General features: G+C 38.6%; 1 protein-coding gene across 6 annotated transcripts in view; it reads left to right on the top strand.

Moving 5' to 3' along the window:
* Positions 1-6039, top strand: part of ATP6V1H (ATPase H+ transporting V1 subunit H) — a 124643-nt gene extending 118604 nt beyond the window's left edge. For 4 of the 6 annotated variants that reach the window (XM_011359156.2, XM_011359158.2, XM_023530040.1 and 1 more), the window contains one exon: positions 5581-6039. In XM_011359156.2, the coding sequence (XP_011357458.1) occupies positions 5581-5641 (61 nt within the window). In that variant the 3' untranslated portion in view covers positions 5642-6039. The remainder of the gene's footprint in view (positions 1-5580) is intronic. The other 2 variants (XM_011359157.2, XM_011359155.2) reach the window with 2 other exon arrangements.
* Positions 6040-20814: the final 14775 nt, after the last annotated feature.

Genomic DNA, 20814 nt, shown 5'->3' with positions numbered 1-20814 from the left:
TATGATATTGGTGAAAGAATAGACAAATAGACCGATGGAACAGAATAGAGAGCCCAGAAATGGACCCCCATGAACATAGTCAACTGATCTTCAGCAACAGCAATTGTATTGCACAGGCAGTATGATTTTATTTCAAAGGCAGTTCAATGGAGCAAAGATAGTTTCTCAACAAATAGTGGTAGGACAACTGGACATCCACATGCAAAAAAATGAATCAGACCTGACATCTTCACAAAAACTAACTCAAAATGTAAAATGTACAACTAAAAACTTATAGAAGATAGTATAGGAGAAAACCTGGATGACCTTGGGTATGGTGTTATCTTTTTAGATATACTAAAGGTTTGATCCATGAAAGAAATAATTGTGATGTCGGACTTCATTGAAATTAAAAACTTCTGCTCTGTTACATACAACATTAAGAGAGTTAGAAGACAAGCTACAGACTGGGAGAAAATATTTGCAGAAGTCACATTTGATAAAGGACTCTTATTCAAAATATACAATGAACTCTTAAAAACTTAATAAGAAAACAGCCCAGTAAAAAATGGACCAAAAACCTTAACACACACCTCACCAAAGGAAATATATTGATGGCAAATAAGCATATGAAAAGATGCTCCAAATCGGATGTCATCAGGGAAATGCAAATTAAAACAAGAATGAGATACCACTAGCTAGTTATCCTAATGTTAACTTGTCATTTATCATTGCTAAACTCCAGTTCCTTATCTATAAAATGGGGCTCATCTGTAACTTTTATAGATATTATTGTGAAGAGTAAATAAAAAATGTGTATCAAGCAGTTAGTAGTGCAGTGCTTAGTAAAGAGCAGGCACTAAAAAATGGTACATGTTTTGATGCTGATCACTACTCTTCCTAGACAGATTTTAAAATAGTGTGGAAACAGTTTGACTATATATACTTTTGGAATTGAAATATGTTTCTGTAAATTAGATGCAGATGAGAGAGCACTGTGATTTTTACATAGTTGTTACATATGAAAATCAGTTCATAAAAACAAAATTTGCTTTATTCATATATAATATTCAAAATTATAAAAGTTGGAATAACTCAATTTCTAACTAAACTATAGTGACTTAGCATTAAAGAAAACAGGACTGTATAAAATATTTAAATTTAAAATTTTATTTTTTCTCTTTACCAAATAGAAATCTGTATCATAAACAACTATAAAGTCCAATTTTCTAAGATGAATTGTTTATATACATGAGAGAGGAATATTTCATTTATGATGAATATTGTAGTCATTTGATTTTCAAAACGGTTTAAGTAAAGGCGAAGAGAAATATAATTATGACTCAGTTATACTTTGAATAATTATTATGATAAACTCTCAGGAAAACATGGGATATAAAATTCTAAGTTCATTATAATTTTAGTTAGATAATTTACACACTGAAAGAAGACTAGAGAAAATAATAGAAAAATGATAACAGTAGATTTTCTACTGAGCTTCTTGGCAGCCAAGGCAAAAAGGAAAATAAGGGAGACTGTAGTTTTCATACATTAGTATGTTTGTTAGGAGAAAATTCACTTTTTTCTTGGCCCTACATTATGTAGGTGAAGTTACCATGTGGTTTTCAGCACTAAATTATATAGCTGAAGTTACTTTGTGTTTACGTGAATGATAACATGGTGTCTTCAACTACAGTTTTAAAGAAATAATAATGATTTTTGACTCTTAAACAACCCTAAATATAGTGAAGGTTTGGCACTTAATTGTAATGCGGTGAAGGCCTTTCTGTTGTTCCAAGAGTTAATATAGGCCAGATAAATGCTCCCTGGTGCCCTGGCTTCTAGCAGAATAGAACGTAAGTGTTTAACGTCATCCTCAGACCACCTTCACATCTCAGCTTTCTCACTGGCGCCTCATGGGAACTGGAAAGCAGTGCTTCAGCATTATGATAGAAGCCGAAGTGTCGATCTTTTATGGCCATTACAAGAAGATGAAGTAGGTATTTCGTAATTACATGTAAACTGTGTCCCAGTCTACAGCATAGTCTCTCTTGTGAGCTGTTTTGTACTTAGATTTTTTTAAGGGAAGTCAATTTTCAGACTGCCTCTTTTTTTTCAGTTTCAGAAATAGTGGAATCCCAAGTGATTTAAGTGATAGATGACGTTAAAGAGAAGAAAATGTACTTCTCAAATTTTGCTTCTTAAGTCGTAGAAGCAAAGATTTAATGTCAGATTTCTGTAAATCGCTGGTACAAATCAGGTACTTTATGAGTGAATTATAAGTTGAATTTTTATTGTATCGATCTTTGTGTATAGAAAGACTGAGTAAATACTCAGATTAATTCATTTAAACTAGCTCTCTTGAGGTCTTTGTTATAGATAGGTTATAATCCCTTGAAACAAAATCCATAATTTTCCTTTTGTCTGACAGTTATGTAACTTTAACCTGAAGAAGTTATTCATACCTGTTTATTATTTTCTAATCTGTAAAAATAAGAACAATGTCTGCTTTCTCTACCTTCTGGGCTCTAATTGGAGGCTAGGCAGCCTCACAGTAGCAAGAGAATAGGCTCAGAGCCCTGGCCAGGCCGTTTGCTCACTTTACCCTTGAGCAAGTTCCTAGAGTTTTCCCAGGCTCCATTCTCTCCCTGCTAATGGCAATGGCGATGGTAACACCCACCTCACAGAGATGCTGTCAAGATGAAGGAAGGTAATGTGTGGACATACTTGTAATCATGTTTCCATGGTGGTTGTAATAGAGTGTGGAATGTAGCAACCATTCTGTGTTCCCAGCCCCAGGCATTTGGTGTCAGGACTTCCCTCTGGCTAGGGTCACAGAGAATGCAGAGGCCGCCTATGGTGAATTTGGGGAATATTTTAATTAACTACACATTGCCATTTGACACCAGAGGAGCAGACTGTAACATTTTACAAGCCAAATTCAAAGGAGTAGATTTTCCCCTAAGCTTTGTATAGGACCTCTTTCTTTTATATATATAGGTCCAATATCTTTTTCAGTTGAGCCTCAGTTCTCTCTGTTTTAATATCCTTCTACTTTGCCCCTAGTTCAGCAATGTCTCTTTTGTGAAGAAATCAGTTATCTTCTCCACCTCCAAGTGTTCATTACTGTTCCCAAAATATTAGTTAAATCTGGTATGGGAAATAAACCACCATTCATGTCTCTGAAAGGGATCAAGCCCACAAGGACCCTTTCTGGTCATTTAACAGTTCACAGCACTGAGCTCTGGGAGGCCCAGCCATGTTCTCTTACTAGTTGTCTTGGAAACTTACGTTTAGAATATGGTCCTTGACATGGTCCTTTATTGAAAGAGTCACAACTGATTGTAATGGAAGAGTGGCATGGTATCTTTGAGTATACTTTTTAAATATTTTCTAAAATCACTCTAGTATGGGAGGAAAAATAATTTTCCCTCTACCCTCATGAGTTCTTAGCCGAGACTCCTGTAATAAAAGACAGATTAACAAGAGAAAAAAATTTATTAACATGTATATCTCTATATATGTGGGAGATACCCAGGTGAGGAGAATGATTAACTCCAAGGGGTAGATTTAGAAGTTAGGCTTAAATTCTACCTTAATAGAGAAGTGGGGTGGGCAGTCGTAGGCCTCCTAAAGGAGAATAAATGGTTTATAGGAAGATGGGTAGGTCCTTAGAAGAATAGATGAGAGATATGAATGTTTGTGACAAAGTCTGGATGTGGTGTGGACTTCTAGTCTCTTCTCTCATGATAAGAGACAGTGCTCTCTGGCCGATGAACTCTTGGGGAGGCGTTTCTGACAATTGAGTCCTTTGTAAAGGATCTGTCTTTAGACAGTTAAGGGGGTTCAGAGAAAGCCTCTCTCTATATTTGCTGTTTTTCATGTGCCTGTAGCTGAAAACAGTCAATCTGCCAGTGTGGGGCGCGGGGGGTGCGGGGAGCCATATTCTGCTGCCCTTTATACTAAATAGTCTGACATTCAAAACTAGAATATTTGGAGGTTTTCCTGAAATGAAGCATATCTCATTTCAGGCTTATTAATTCTTTAGGTATATGGTATATGTGGGAAAATATATATGTAAGATCTGGAAACTACTACCCCACCAGCCAAACAAAACCAAACAAACCTGTGCTCGCAGATATTCCCTCTGGTCTAAATTACGTCTGAGTAGTGCCTAGGTAACATAAGAATACGTTAGAGGCTTTAATATGACTCCCAAAATTAATGAGTCGCTGACAAGAACTTTCCTATAAGGATTTTAAAAAGATCGTAAGCCATTTTCATGGCATTGGATGTTTCAGTCAGTCTCACAGTATTTTAGATCATAGCTCACCTTTGCATGCCATCTGGTGGGTTCCTGACACCTCACCGACACTAGTTCACAGAATGCCCTCTCTCTTTCTTATTCCAGTCTTGCTGCACAGCTTCGATTACTTTGGGCTAAGGTGTGATATCAGAGGAGGGAGAGCAGAGCAGTAAGACACTTAGATCACCCGCCTCCCCTTGTTTTGTACATCTGTGGAGAAAGGCAGGATCACATTTATTATCACATTTATTGTAAACACTGGTAGCCCCCACAGGTCATTTTCTGGAGGTACTCAGACCAGGAGAGGTTGAAAGACCAGTTGATGAGGAGAGGAGGGGGTGACATGGACCCTGTGTAGGACCTTGCTCGTCTCTGGGCCAGATGCTTCACACTCAGTGCCGCGTTAGCCCTCGATTAACATTACTAAGTGTCTTCGTCCCACAGCGCTGGAGCCAGCACGTCCATGAAATGGCGGAGCTGGAATGTAGACCTAGGTCTCTATCCAAAAACTCGTGCTTTTTTTCTTTTTATAAGGGAATTTTTTAAATATTTTTTTAAAACACTCTTTTCTTGTCTGAAATAGTAGTTCAAAGATAAGAGTTTGGGCAAATCCTCCACAAGAGTTTGGGAAATAGGAAAAAAATTGTTTTCTGTGCTGGAATTAAAGTGATATCTGTATGTAATTTAGAGCGAAGTATACACATAACAATAGTGGGTGCATGTTTAATTTATTTTCTGAAGGACAACGTGATGCCCCCGTCTATAAATGCCTCATCTCTGTGAAGGTTTTAGACTGTGCCATATGTAGTAAGTGCTCCATAACAAGCAGCTCTAATTAAATGTGATTTTTGATGGTTTGTTTTATGTGCTCTTGTGTTTCTTTCATCCCTAAATATAGATACTTATATATAACATCAGGAAGTGTGGTTTTCATGTATCAGTCTACTTCCTCGGAATCATACTTAAGTTGATTTTTAAACTTCTTAGATTGCAGAAGTGGCAGCAGCAGTAAACAGGGCTTTTACCGAAACAAGAGAGCAGACTTTACCCGAGAAATAGTCACATTGCCTTGTAATTCTACTCAAAGTTACTCGTTTGTGTGTGTAATGACTTGTGTGTTTGGAATTCATATAGTATAGGTACTTTTGAAATTTGGAAAAGATTTGTTTTTTAGGGCTAGTTTATGAATTTTTAGATAATAAAGTACATGACAATATATATTGTCTCAATTTTGAAAGAGATTCCTTGTCACTGAAATTCTAATTTACCCTGTTATTTTATGCCTGTTTTTTTAGGGAGTATCTTGGGAAACAGCTCCAATCTGAGCAACCTCAGACGGCTGCTGCCCGAAGCTGAACTGTTTTCTCCAACCTTACCATTCAACCTGTGACAGAACACCTGGAGTGTGGATCTCAGTAGTTAAATAATTTTTCATTTTACTTGTAATTTTCTTCTGTTACGTAGCTTTTCCCACTGCTGCTTTCTGATAAAAAGTGTTTGCTCATTAGGTTATGTAAAAGTAGGTGCTTTCTGTATCCAAGGAAAATATTACTGTTACATTTATTGCTTGAAATTTCTATATTTATTGTTCTCTGGAAATGAATATAGTTATTAAAGGATTCTTACTCTAAATATAGTTTTCTCTTTACTTGTTCCTTACTTGGACTTTAATAAAAATCCCCAATGTCCCCATGAGATTGGAAGAATTGTTGTAAAGTAGTGAATGGCAAATAAATGTTTTGAAGTTATATGTATCTGTATCTGTCCGTCTGTTCATCTGTTCATCTATCCATCCATACATACACATTGTAGCAGTCCTCTGCTAATACTCAGAGAGCTTTAAAATTTTTGATTAATTTTTAATATGAAGAAGTAGTCCAAAAGATTTGTATATGGAGCTCAATGAAGAATTTTAGCTTTAGATTATTTTATTTCATTGATTTCCTGTAGTTTTATTCTTGGCTTTTAGGCCTCGGGTCTGTTTTCTTTTAATACTTTTTGTTTTAAATATTGCCAATAGATATTTTATTTCTATCCATCTCATCTCTTCTGGAACTACAGGCCTTCAGCAGGACATACAGGGCATGTAGGTTCCCCCCACTCCATACCCCACCCCAAACCTGAGCTTTTTGTTTTTTAACCTCGTCACTTGATCTCTCTGAGTCTCATTTTTTCTCTTTTCTGATGATTTTTTTTAAAATTAGTTTCTAGTATCTGAGTCTAATTTTAAATTCATTTTCATTTTATTTTCACTTTTTATTTCTAGCAGTTCTCTGTCAAGTTGTTGAGAAATGCGGTATGGCTAATAAACAGTTTATTTCGGTGAGTATTTTCTCCTGAATTTATTTTGGTAAGTTTTTTCCTCCTGTAGAAGGATACTCATTGAATCCATCTCTGTTTAAGGATCAAAGATTGTTTCATTTTCAGCATACACATTATATGGGAAAATTATTTGAAACGATGGATTTTTTTTTGGTCAGTAAGTTCATGTGATTTTTCTTAATGATTTTTCTTAAAGAGTTGATTTCATATTTGCCAAGAAAATAGATAATTTGATCAAACCAATTTTTTCTTGACTGAAAGTTTAAAAATTTTTAAATTGTTTAGACCTAGATATTTTTACTTTCCAAAACATGGAAAAATACTAGACAGAACTTCTCCCAGTGATGATCACATTTTTGCATTAGCAAAGGATCAGTTTTCATGTTAATGTGTTAATGGTCTGTAAAATTATTAAGTTTTTAAGACACTCAATTTCTTAAGTTCTGGTAACCAGAGATACTGCAGTCTTCTAAATTTCATAAGGATACATTGATTCTTTGATATTACATATTCTGATTTCTGTTTCATTTTTCATAGCCCTATAGTCCTAAAGTAGATATCATTGACTATCATTTTGGAGGAAGTTGTTAGTGCTTTCGTTCTCAAGAACTGCTTTTGTACTTGGGAAGCCATACTTTTGTGTCCTTGTGTTTTAATTATGATCCCGTATATTAAAATTAACTATCTCTAGGCACCTTTTTCCCCTCTAAATCTTTACTCAGCTTACAAAACTTAAAACAATTACAAAAACAGTCACTTTTATTTTATTTTTTGCTTAATGTTTTTTATTAACATTCAGTGATTAAAAATCCTCCTAAAAATTTAGTACCACTTACATGTTCAATTGAAATGCAGACATCTAACAGAGTAGACTTAAAAATCTGACATACAAAATCAAAGTAGTAAATGTTTATAAATGTAACCAGGAGTATATAGTAGAACAAGTTCTGGTAAGCATTTTTTAAAAACAGCCTAAACAAAGACCACGATGATTACAAAATGTGTTACTCCACCTGCATAAACACAATTTACGCAAAAATCATCAATATTCTAGGATTGAATAATTTATTTTCTTTGTACTTTATATATATTTCTCTTTTAAAATCGTTTCGTGTCTCATTGACCATCCATCTATTCTCAATTTGTCAGAAACAATTTCACTAAAAGCTGAAACATATTAGAAAAAACTTGGTGTAGAATTTAGGTATTGTTTGAGTGGATTTCTTGTTGATGGCACACAGTTTTACAGCAAACACAACTAAGTAAACCAGTTTTTAAAATATCCATTAATTCTTTATAATATAATCAACCTTGAGTAGATATGCACAATAATTTTAAAGGGGGAAAAAACTTTTGGATTTTCAGCTCTTGAGAGGCACATAGACATTCACATTAAAAGGAGAATGAAATCATACCTTACTTTTTATAAAGCGCCTTTTTGAAGTATTGTTGACCCTCATATTTTAAAAGATGTATGAAAAGAGCCTTCCCATTTGCCAGTGAAGCTTGTTCCCCCACATTGCACCTGCTCAGTCACAAATATCAGATTTATAGAATATATCCAATTTTAAAAACTATTTTGCCACACTAGAGTAATTGAGGTTGATTTTTATATAAATAAAATTTAATTTTGTAACCTCTAGATGTCACTTGGAAAGCACAGAATCAAATTTTGATGCCTTTGGTTTATTTTATAATTGCTTAAAAGATTCTCTGTTCTCATTCTTTGCCTTTGAAACTAGAGAATATTTAAGACTAAATTTTGGAACGACTCAGTAGGTGTCAAATCTGAACCTTGTGATGAAATCACTTTTTAGTTTGAAATTTCTCTTGTTTTGCTATACAGAATGTTCTGTTCTGGTTAAGAGATGTGGTTCCTTTAATTTTCTGGACAAGTTTCCAATGGAAAAGTCATTTGGAAAGAAGAAATTGCTGCAAATAATATTGTTACTTCAACATTTATGCAAATTTGACACCTAGTTCATAAAAGAGAAAGTGTTGAGTACTCTTCCAAAAATAAAAGTAGAAGCACTTCTATAATTTAAGGAATACTTGTTGTGTAGATGCTTTACCTTCCCAGTAACTATTTGTGCCTTTGTCTTTTCCCCCCTCTCAAAGGAAGAAAGGCAATATCAAGACATTTGGTTGAAAGAATCAGTGTACAAAGGTTACTAAATCACAATGTAATATAGGTAGAAATAAAATCTTTGCAACAGTAGCACAAAGGTTGTGGGGAGGAGGAAATGGAATTATACTCTTGTAATGTTCTTACATTATACGTGAAGTGGGATAACAAAATAAAGTAGACCACAATGAGTCAAGGATGCATATTTAATTCCATAGAGCAACTACTAAAACAATAAACAAAGAGGTATAGCTAGAGTCATTAGTGAAGATAAAATGGAATACTGAAAATGGTTTGATTAACCCAAAAGAAGACGAGAAAAGAGGAACAGAGGGGACACGGAGAAAATAAATAGCAAGATAATAGACTTAACCCAACAATAACAATAACTACACTCATGGGAGGACTCTGGGACTCCCACCATTATACATCCAGAATTTGAACTGTTCAGCTCTGCCACCTCCAGGAAACCCGTTGCATCCAGTTCCCAAGATATGGGGAGATAATGGGGCATTCTAGAGTGCTAAGTGGCTTGTTTCTATCACCTTCCCCATTTACCCCTTTGCAGGCAGTTAATAGAGTGGGAAAAGCAGAAGCCTAAGTCAGACACCTTTTGTCTGTCCGCTCTCCAGCTTCCAAAATGTTCTTGACAGCACTTGCTGTCATCTTCTCTTGTTCTCTTTGTCCTTGTGAGTTTATTCTTTTTTATTTGTTGTTTATTCCTTTTAAAAAATCCTTTGTAGCTTTTTGAGTGGGTAAGAAGCAGAGGTAAATGTGTATGCTTAGTTAACTGTGTTTAACCTGTAGTCCCAAAAGTAGTATTTTTAATCAAAGTCGATGTGTAAGGTCCATATTAGAATAGACCTAGATTAAATTTGAGAGTAGGGGAGCAGATGTGCCAGAGTGTGTGACTCAAAGTTGGAAGGATTTTAGAGGTTGTCTATTCTAACAATACTTAACATCTGGAGTTGTGAGAATTAAAATTAGTAAAATGACTGAAAATAGATCGTACTCATTACATGTGATTATTTTAGGTAGCTTGGTAGACAAGTAGGTATCCTATCTCTCCTTGATTTATATCAGTGACAGGCAACCTGTTTTATTACAAACAGCTCTAGTTAGAATGTTTTCTCTCTTTGAGCCAGTATCAGTTTCTAGCAATTCAAAATTTGGGCCAAGTCCTACCTTTGGAATAACATGCAACAAGTCTCATCCTTAAAATTTTACTTCCTTTTAAAACATTTATTCTACAACAATGATTTTTTATTTTTGTCATTTAAGATTTTCTATTTAAATGCTAAACATTTTAGATCACATTTGACAGAAAGGTGAAGCAAACGTGTCACACACGTGACGTGTTAGCAGTATGGCTGTGACCCTCCTCCCCAGGCAGCCGAGACATCAGGAGGAACCGCCTGGAGAAAGAATTGCAAGTGAGGTTTTGAGGTTGGTGGTCACAAAAGAATTCTAAAACAAGGCATTTGCATGTGTTCCATGTGGCTCTCTTGAGGGCCTACTTTCTTAATCGCCACGAAAAGAGTCGTCTTGAGGAGCTCTGTGCACAGGTGTTGCCTTGGTGGCACTCTGCAACCCTCTGCACCAGCACACCTGACTGGACCTGTGATCCAGGCCTGCCCAGGCCATTCCTGGGTGCTGGCTGGGCTTCTGCAGAGTCTGTCTCCTGCCCCGCTTGCCTTCAGGGTACACTTACCTGTTTCCACTGACCTGGTTAACCTGAACATTCCTTACGAAGGGGCCTGACACACACTGGAAGGTGCACAGTGTGTCTTTTATGTGGACTTAATTCACATTAGGTTGACAAGAAGATGTTGCAGTCAGGTTTGCATGATGGAAAATGGTAAAAGCTTGTCGGAAAAACCAGATTTTTGTTGCTTCCAAATGCAAGGGTCAGGATGGTTGTATAGGAGAAAGAATTTTGCAAACTCACAAAGTATTCAAAACCCTTCCTTGACATCAAGGGAGGCTTAACCTTGTCAATCCATCATTCTTTTTACATGTCTGTCCATTCTCTCATCTTCCATGTGAATCATCGTATCAAAGTTCTTTTTCTTGCTACTTATACCTAAGTGCTTTTGAAGCTTCACGGTGATTGCGAGGAGGATTTTTTGGCCTCCATTCTTAGTTTTATGAGAAGGTGGAATTTCTAACTTAACTCCTGAATACAGAGCTTTCTCTCAGTGACTATTTAGTCTACTGGCCTCATCGGCTACTCCATGGCAAGGACTTCCAGCTCCCGCTCTCCAGGAGCTCCGCATCCCCGACCCAGCAAGGAAGCCCTGGCCCCTAAGTGGGTACTCCGCATTCCTTTCCCGCTGCCCAGAGGTGACAGGCTCGTGTGGTAACCACTCCCAGAGACCTTGGAGTTAGTTAGGATTCATTGGGACACATCAGTCAGCCTCTGCGGTATAATAGACCTAGGTGCTGATCTGTTTTGATACAATATTATTCTTTATTTTGATGTCATTTCACATTTACAGAAAAGTAGCAAGAATAGTGCAAAAAGCTCCCTTGTGTCTCTGCTCAAGTTCATGCTAGCTTGATTATGGATACTTTAAAATCCACCATAATATCTAGTGCTGGGGAGTGAGTCTCATGTTATTTTGCTTTGTTTTGTTTTTGGGTCAGCTTATATTTCTGGATGAGATTTGAACTATTTATTCACGTTTCAAGAGATTCCATCAAGGTTTTGATGTAATTTATTTTAATATATACATTAACTTGGGAAGGCTCTTGTAGTACTAACATTTCCCATTCAAAAAATAGAATCTCTCTCCATTTAGTTACTGTGTCTGAAGCTATTGTAGCCTCGACATATAGATTCCACAAATTTTGTTAAAGCTATTTCTACTAGGTCTTTTACTTTTGTTGTTCTGAAAAGGATTTTCTCTCATTATATTTTCTAATCACTATTGTGGTTGTGTAGGAACATTATGTCTAAATGTATATAAATAATTATCCTGTGTGCAGTCAGTTTACCATATCTTCCAGTCTTGCGTATTTGGGGGTATATAATCACATTATCTTATAAGTAATGACAATTGTATTTCCTTCTTTCCAATGGGTTGTCAGGTCTTTTCTGTTCCATGTCAGTACTGAAGAGATCTAAGTTAAATATAAGTTCTACCTCATACTATCAGTTAGATATTATCAAATTTCTTTAGCTTTCAGTTTTGTTATCTGTAAAACAAATGATAGTACCTGCTTCATGGAGTTGTCAGGGTTGAAGGAGAGGGTGCCTGAGCTGACATGTATAAGACCTTAAAAATGCTCCTTGCTACTTATTTTATTGGTCTGACTCACAGGATGGTGCTATTTAATAAGGTATATTTTGTGGGTCTTAATTTTTAAGGTGGCGTCCCCAGTGTTTTGATCTTATGCAAGATTCAGTGGTTGGTCTGAGACAATTACCATGTTAAGGAGAAAGACATCTGTCCCTGGCCTACTCCAAGTTTACCCCCAGTCAGTGGTAGATGTTGAATTTTGTCAATGCCCTTGTGACAGCTATTGGAATAATTCCATGGCAGTTTGTATTTGACCTATCGATGTGATCTAAGGTCACCCTCAAAATAATTTATGAATTTCCTAATGCTAAGATGCCTTCGTAGGTCTGGAATATATAAATCTCATTTGGTTACAGCAAATTATTCTTTTAATATGTAAGTAAATTTGGCTCATATATTCAAATCCTTAATTCGATATTTAGTTTATTAGTAATTGCTCTCAGCCTTGGCCACCTGCACATTTGATAAGTATGACAATGCCCTCATCCAAGTGATTGATGAAGTGTGTTGACCAGACTATGGCCAAGATTAGAAACCAGAAATGGTATGAAGTAACCCAAAATTCCAATCAGAAGCTCAGTTCTACAGTTTATTCCTCCATATTGTACAGTTTATTAACTAAAAGGCCACAGTGAACAGATTCAGAACTTTTGGTGTGTTTGAACAACTTTGGCCTGAAAAGTATTTACTGTTGAGTAATGAGGTCTAACCTTACATAGACCTTACATAGATGTGTCCTTTAAGGTGCTTTGGCCTGCAAGTAATAGAAAACTTGCCTCAAACTAGCTTAATTCACGACCGAGTCCCACATGAAAAGTCCAGGGGCTCCGCGCTTCACTGTGCATGTGCTATCTGTGGGCCTGACTCCGCAGACATCACACCAGACCCTCTCGCTGCATCTCTTTTTTCTAGCAGACATCCTGTCACTCCTCATGGCCAAGAGTAGTACAGAGCCAACAGTGGGCAGTGGGCTTAGCTGGGATAGCCTCGCTTTATACCCAGCATCTTGCTCTGACCAAAATGAAGCTTCCACTGGCACAGGAGAAGTGAGGGAGTGGGTGGGGACTGGGCTGGCACTGTGCGTGCCGCAGCTCGGTCAGGTAAAGCAGGACCCTGCATTTGGGATGTCTGACAGAGTGACTGACTCGGAGCCCCGGAGGGTGGGAAGGAAGTCAGGGCCCTAGGGGTTCTGCTTACAGGCCTGGACTTTCAGTTTACACTATTGCCAGTATGAGGAACAAGTCACCAGGACAGCCACCACTTAATGTGAAGGCTAATGTGTTCACCCGTCCTTCCTCAACAAGGCTATGTTGTTAGTAATTCAGACAAAACCTTTACTTTTTATATTTATTTGGTATGTACTATATTTAGCTCAGGTGAGAAGGCTCATAGGATTTCAAGTGTGGAATCTGTTGGTCTGGGTCCAGAACCCAGAATCTGTCAGCCTGATGCTTTTGGCTTTCTAAAGGTACTCTCCATCACAAATTTCTCTATCAGGTAGAGTTGTCAGTCGTTAAGAAAGTGAAGTGCTGAGCGTGCAAGAAGAGGGTCTGAGAAGAATGATTCTAAAATGGAAGTTGATCTAGCCATTCATAAAGCTTATCCTAACAATGATTGCAGCCATCCCAGCCTGGTCTCTGGGACACCGAGCCCTCTCCTTCGCGGAACTTAGGCGGAACCTAACGTGGCACCCCTCGAAAAGTGATGCCGCGGGCTCTGGCCTTCTTTCCAAACATGTGTTCCAACAACAGACAGTGGCAGAGAAGGACACTCCATGAATATGGGTCTGTGAAGGGCAGCCGTGTATTCCTGAGGCTGAGGCTTCGTATTTGGAAACACTAATCTGAACTTTCAGTCTTTTCAGTGGGGCGCTTCTACTGAGGGAAATCCATTCCTGGCTTTGGGGGCAAAAACTCAGAGGTGAATTTCAAACTACGTGAATATGATCCATAAACATTTTACTGGATTTGGCTCTTAACATCTTTAGATGTACAAAGGATACAGAATGTTCTTGGTCTTATTTTGATGTGTGTTCTCTAAAAACGATCCCTCTTCCTCACAGCCTTGGATGCTGTTCTCAAATGTTTGTCTTGTGCCACTGTAAGCACGGGTGTGGGTGGCGCACACCCCCAGGGCCGAGTCCAGGTGCCCAGAGACCTGAGAGATGATGGTCTCCTTTCATAGGGGCTGAATTTAAAAAAAAAAATCCTTCAAAAAACATCCTCTGCGAATGTAATTATTTGAGCCATTCTTATATATAAAAATCTCATTTTACAAAATGCCATTGTAATAAAAGTTGTTCTGAGAGGAAGTTGTCTGAGTGACTCTGCATATTCAAATTGTACGGTCACTATGCAGTTTTTATTTGTGCTTTTAAATTTCGAAAGTAAGAAACAAGTCTCCTAAACTCCTGTTTATCTTATATTTTCCTACTAAGTTGCTGCTAAATATAAATGACCATCAAAGAATGAATATTTATCATATGCTAAGCACCCTGAGCTTGGATGGGAAAAATCAAACAAGAAGGCTGAAACTTGTTTTCCAATTCCCATGAATCTAAAACAGGACATGTTTAACCTTACATAATACCCAACACATACATACATATATTTTTACCAAAACAATTACTTCCCTCCCCAATGATAAGATATAGGAAGGAGGCCATAAAAGACAACTTTTGTGAGTATCAGTTGGTACCTAGATGGGCTGCCTGCAAGAAGCATCTTGCTTAGAGCTCAAGAGAGGTGTTAAAATTGGCACCCGGAGTGGAGCTGGGAGCTGCCGAGCCCACATGGTCTGAGTGAACCTGGGGTGCCCTGCTGTATGCCAACGACCTGTGAATAAAATGGGCATGGAGTTTGTCGACAGCTGATGACTACTGGAGCCACTTCTCCATCCTGTACTTTGATGTTCGAGGCCAGGTGCAGCATCAGCAGTGGTCTCCTGAAATTGGGGCCCCAGCTTCAAAAACCTTCCCACCACACTGAAATCACAATCGTTTTCTGTAAGAAAACTACAACCCCATTGGAAGGCAGAGAGGAGAAATGATGTATGGAAAGTTAAGAATCTCCCAAAAGGCAATGGTATGTGTAGAGTAAGAGTCACAGACCAAACTTACCTCTTCAGAGTTCGGGGCACCCATTCAGCTTGGAAGTGTTAGGTCGGCTTCAGAAATGAAATCATGCTTTATTTTCTATTTATGTAATATAATCATTGCTTTCTTCCATTAAACACACCAGTCTCAGGTTGGTCTTGTTGTGTCAGTACTTGGACTTGATGCTCCATGCTGAACTTCCCATGGCTCCCCTTACTACACACACACATCTAGTGTCCACAGACTCCTCTCTCTGGAACATTCCTGGGCTCCCAGTGCCTTTCCTTCCTTGAGTTTTACAGGATTAAGGTATTTGCATGCCAAATGGTAAGCTTCTAAAACGTTTTTTATACAGGTCACATTAGTCCCCTTGTTGGTTATTGCTTCTCCCTGCTGGATATTATGAGTCCACAGACAGTGCAGGAAGAGGCCTTCTGTCTGTGCTGCCCAGAGCCCAGAGCACTCCCTTTGGGCATTGTGTATGTGTGGGGGCAGCCTCATGCACTGATGACAGTCATTTTGTAGAAGCCTGGGAAAAGAAACAAGAATAAAAGGACAAAAAAAAATTTTTTTTTTTTTTCAAACCATGAAGAGTTGGCTCAGCAAATTTAAAAAGAGGTTTACATGGCAGAGAAGCTCTGAAGGCATTAGTCATTGTGCAACGTTCTGGACTTTGGTGAAGTTAATTCAGAAGGGCTATCTCCATAGCTGATGGAAGTGCCTCTTTGTGTATTTGCTAACATATGCTCAACAGATAGTAGGAGTTCACATTTTCATGGACTGGCAAAAATCTACATTGCCATATATAAAATCTGTGCCTATATTATATGATTTTAATTTTCCCCCACCTCTCTTTCTTTAAAACTTTTATCTTAGCAGCCCAGTTTTTACCAACCACAGTCTTTTCAGGAACTTGAGCTCAGAGTTTGGAAGGAGTTGCAGTGTTGTGATGTGTGTGTGTGTGTCCTGACTACACCCAAACTCCCCAGGCAGGACTATTTTTACTTATTCTAGAATGCAGCTCTCCTGGTGACCATGGAAGGTTCTTTCTTCCCTCTTTTGTTGACTAAATCAGTCTATTGATTTAGTATTTCTGATGAGTTGATATTTTTCTAGTACACATTTTTACGACACGCTGTTGGGAGAGAACTCAAAATAGGAGAAACAGTAATTGATGGACGTATAAAGCAGGAGATGGTTTAGTTGGATCTGAAAGTAGAATCAGACGTGGCAAAAAGAGAAGGGAGCTCGTTTACCTGCCGTGGAGACTGAGCAGCAGTGTGAAGGTGATGTGTGAACGAGGTGATGTGCAGAGTAGTGACGTAGTCGGCTGGAGCAGAGGGTGAGAGTGGTGGAGAGAGACGACTGGTGGCACCAAACGTTGGAAGCCTGTTTTCTAGGCTTAAAATGCTCCATTAAAGACTTGGGCTTTGTCCTGTGGACAAGAGGCATGGACAGCTTATGAATAGTGAATGATCTTCTAGGAGTGTTCTAGAGAGATTGCTCTGATGACGGTGAGATCAAAATGGTTGCAAGCTTTCACTTTCATTGTTTTGTTAAATGCATGATTGCTTTTATCTTCTGCAGAAAGGAGGGAGAGCCATGACATTACGTATGTATCACCCCCCCAAGTTTCCCATGTCCCCACCCTCTTACTGACGGCCCCAAGTTCCAGTGCAGACATAGAATTTCTTCCATTTAACTGGAGATCCATGAGACATCCTCACCTGTTCTCCAGGCTGCCCTCCTACCTGTTTTAGTCATCACCCATCATGCACCATGCACTCGCTTTTCTCCTAAAAGCGAGAACTTTCTCCATCCCTCTCTATTGCCCATCCCCATGTCCATTGCTCTGCTCCAAGTTTCTCCTTTCAAGCATTTCTTCCAAATGTGGACAATCAGCCACAGACGCAACCACAGAATTGGCTCAGCTCCATTGACATTTGAGATGGAAGCACTCTGCCACACGACATGGGGCAAAGAGTTGGAACTTCCTCAGTGGGGTCATCTCATAAGGGAAGATCCAGAGGCATGTGTTCAGGGGATTTGGAGTTTTAGTGACTTATAAGGGAACAGCATTTGAGAACTTGTGAGAGTGTGAAAATGGAAGAGAAGAGGGAGAGCAAACTGTCGGGGCTGCGTAGTGCTGCATACTGGACTCCTCCCTACACCAGGGAGACACTTCAGGGACGAATCGTTGGGATATTCCCACAGGATGGTGGTAGTGGAGGGTGTGGTTCTTGACCACGGTTGCAGGTACTACTAGAAACACTCAAGATTCAGCTAGAGGAGGATTGAGAGCCACAGAAAAAAATCAGTGATATCAGGGTAGGTGCAGGAGTGTGCACATGGGCCAACAGAACACACTTCATCTTGTAGCAGGGACTGTGGTCTAGAATTGTAGGTTTTTAATAGCACCTGTTGATAGCTAAAGACAGATAATCACTGACAGGCTAGTGAGGAGGTACATGAGGAGTCCAGGTATGTAACATGCAGACAGGTGAGGAGGCATTGGAGGTAGTCCAGGTGTGATGTGGAAATGGCTGGACCACAGTAGAGATGAGAACTGAGTTCTCATCATGTGCCAGATGCCAGACAAATGCATTCTATTTCTTGTTCAGAAGAAGCCCATAACACAGGGCCTCTTTATTTCCTTTTATAGATGAGGAAAGTAAGTAACAGATCTGAGAACTTTTTCAAGGTCTTTTTACTAGTAAATGGCTGAGTTTGGACTCCAAGTCTGTCTGAGTTGTTTTAAACCATTATTTAGATTGCTTAGAAAGAATAAATAGGATTTGGGAACTGATCATCTGGGGGGATGTGGTATGATTTTGAGCCCAAATTTCTGGGAACATCTCCATTTTATTACTAGAAGTGAGAGAGGGAGAAGGTGGGGCTCATCTTGAGGTATTGGGAGTAAGAAGCAGATGCAAATGCAGAACCAGAGGAGGAGCTGACCAGGGCTGTTGTAGACAGATTCAGTATCAGAGCAGGAAAGATTCTGAGAGAGGCTTAAGAAAAGAGAGCTGAGTTCTCCCAGCATTTAGACAACAGAGAAGAAAACGAAGCAGTTCAGAAGCCATAAGGTACATGGTTAATCCATCACAAAGTGTACAAAGGGCAGCTGATTCAGAGTGGGTCAGTTACCAGGCAAGCCTTTCCTCATCCTCCCAGCGTTGGGCAGATGTGTCCATGGTGATGTCCAGGTGCTCACGAGAACAGCATAGGAGGCGGAGTCAACGTTGTCTACTTCATAGCTACATGTACGGACCACTCTGATTATTATCAGAGGAGATCCTAAATTTTCACCTGGCTGTCCCCGCCAGGACCAGGCCTTTCGTCCAGCGGCAGTGCTCTTGGTTCAGGGCTTCGTGGACACAGCAACAGCGCCGCCCTCGTGGGCATTTGCTGCCATCGTGGTGCTCCCGCAGGGCACGCTCATGTTCATTTATTTATTTTAATTCAAATCTTCCTGAACCTTGGAAAAGTTCGAAGGTGCTTATTATTTGGTATGTATTCAAAAGTTTCAATCCCATATTTTGCAGCTTTTATTCCAAGTTTGGGAGGAAAGAGATTTCAGCACATGAATTCTATGTATTTAAAGTGTCACCTCACCGAATCCAAATCACTGTTAATTTCACAGTGAAGTGCTTTCCTGGTGAAGCCGACAGTAACTTTGCCTTAAGCTGTTGGCTAAGCAGAGCCAGCCTGGTACATTCCCTCCTACCACAGAGCAGGATTAGAGCACTTTTTTTTTTTTTTTTTAACTTTAGCAGGAAGAATGGCATAAAATTAACCCAAGTACTTATTTATTTATTTGCTTCTTTACATATTTAAGTAGTTTCCTTCTCTTCTACTCAGAGAACTCACAAGTATATACACCTCATACTGAAGGCAGGGAGCTCACCAAATATCTCCCAGATAAACACAGAAATACTATTATTAGAATTTATAATAAATGCTCTTATTAGGAATTATGCCATTGTTTCCAGGATGAGTTTAATGTTAACCATTTATAACAGAAGAGACGTATCTTTAGTATAAGAAAGTAGATTTGATGCATTAAGTGTTAATGAACATGCTGCCCCCGTGGTTTTGGAAATCCAGAAATTGGTTTTGAGTATTTGGGAACCTCTCTGGTCTGTCCCATTTACTTCCTTTCTGGCTCTTTCTCCCTCTGCAGACATCCCCAATATCTCCTGTGTGTCTTTGAATTTTAATAGTAGAGGCTGGTTTGATTCCCAGGAAGGGGTTGGGGAACTGCAACCATAACAATAACATCAACCAAACCCCAACCAAACAAACAAAATAACAGGCCATTGCAGGCAAAACATGTCTACTTGCTCATGGGACCAACTATTTTTTTCTTTGGAAATAGAAATTGTAGCTGCCTCTCCATTCGAGTATGCCAATTATTTCGTTGTTAGTTTATAACTGGGCATATACTCATATATGGTTTATGTGAATAAAAAAAATCCAACAAAGGATATTATTTAAGTGTACTGACTGCTAAATAGATAAGAATGGCTTACTATCCAGCACTTCTGAATTTGTCACATTAAGATGACGTAGCATTTGTAGGGCAATGAAATGACCATGCTGTATATGAATGCATTTGTGCTAAATATTAAAACAGTTTTTACATATACTTCAGGTTTGTCAAGAGGCTATTGCTGAGACTATGTGGTGTATAATTACACTGAGCTGCAGGGCTGCCTTAAATGGAAGTCAGGGTGGCTAATAAATCACTGTAGACAGCTTGTTGCTCAAGACCATTCCTGTTAATAAGGAGGTGTTGATGTTCCCATCAGCTCAAAAATCTCAGCATTCAATTCAGTTTGAAGGCTTCTGCCTTTCTTTCTCTGTTTTTGTCCCAGTAATCCTCAACCTCACCTAACCTCTCATGCAATAACAGTTTTAACATTTTTACTAAAGTGCAAGAGTGAGAAAACAATTCCTCAGGAGCTCCCATGATTTAAGAGTCTGGGTTTGGTTTATACCAGGCTATCAATCATAACATCACTAGCATCTGTTACAAATAAAGATGAATTCTGAAAGTCTAGGCTATTGTCAAAAAGCTTACGCCCAATTCCATTCTGAAGCTGTTAGAAGATCTAGAAGCAACTAGAGCATGCATGCAACGCAAATTCATGGTTTTCCAGAAGAATTGGTGGTGTGGAAAAGCCATGGATTAAAGAAAATCAAAGATTATTGATCAGGGCTTTTAAAAAAGCTGTCTCATTCTCTGAAAAGACCTTTATCTGTACATCACACTCACCTTGCCTGACAATACACCACTGCTTAGTAGTTACTGAAAGAAGTGCTTTATTGATGAACAAAATTGAGAAAGTACCCTACTGCCACACTTTTTTTCTTCCATCCATTTCTGTGGACCCCACATCCTTGACTTTTTCTGTCTCTTGGGGTCTGCCTACCATGCTGGGTCCCAACACTGGTGAACACGTGGGCATCCTCATCTACAGGAAGAGGGGTGAATCTTACCTGTTAGGACATTATGTATCTTTATATTATAGGAAGTTACCTATATGCAAAAGAAAATAATCTGTCTATCTGAAAATGATTAAACTTTGTGAAACTATGTAGATATCTATTTCTGGAATCCCAGCAAGAATTCTAGAAATATATTCGAAAATGTCAGAAATCACTTATTAGAGTTTAGGGATAT

This window comes from Pteropus vampyrus, unplaced genomic scaffold, assembly GCF_000151845.1.
Source record: "Pteropus vampyrus isolate Shadow unplaced genomic scaffold, Pvam_2.0 Scaffold45, whole genome shotgun sequence".
In the NCBI taxonomy this organism is placed as follows: Eukaryota; Metazoa; Chordata; class Mammalia; order Chiroptera; family Pteropodidae; genus Pteropus; species Pteropus vampyrus.
The sequence above is the reverse complement of the archived record's forward strand: the minus strand, read 5'-3'. Positions and strand labels throughout refer to the sequence as shown.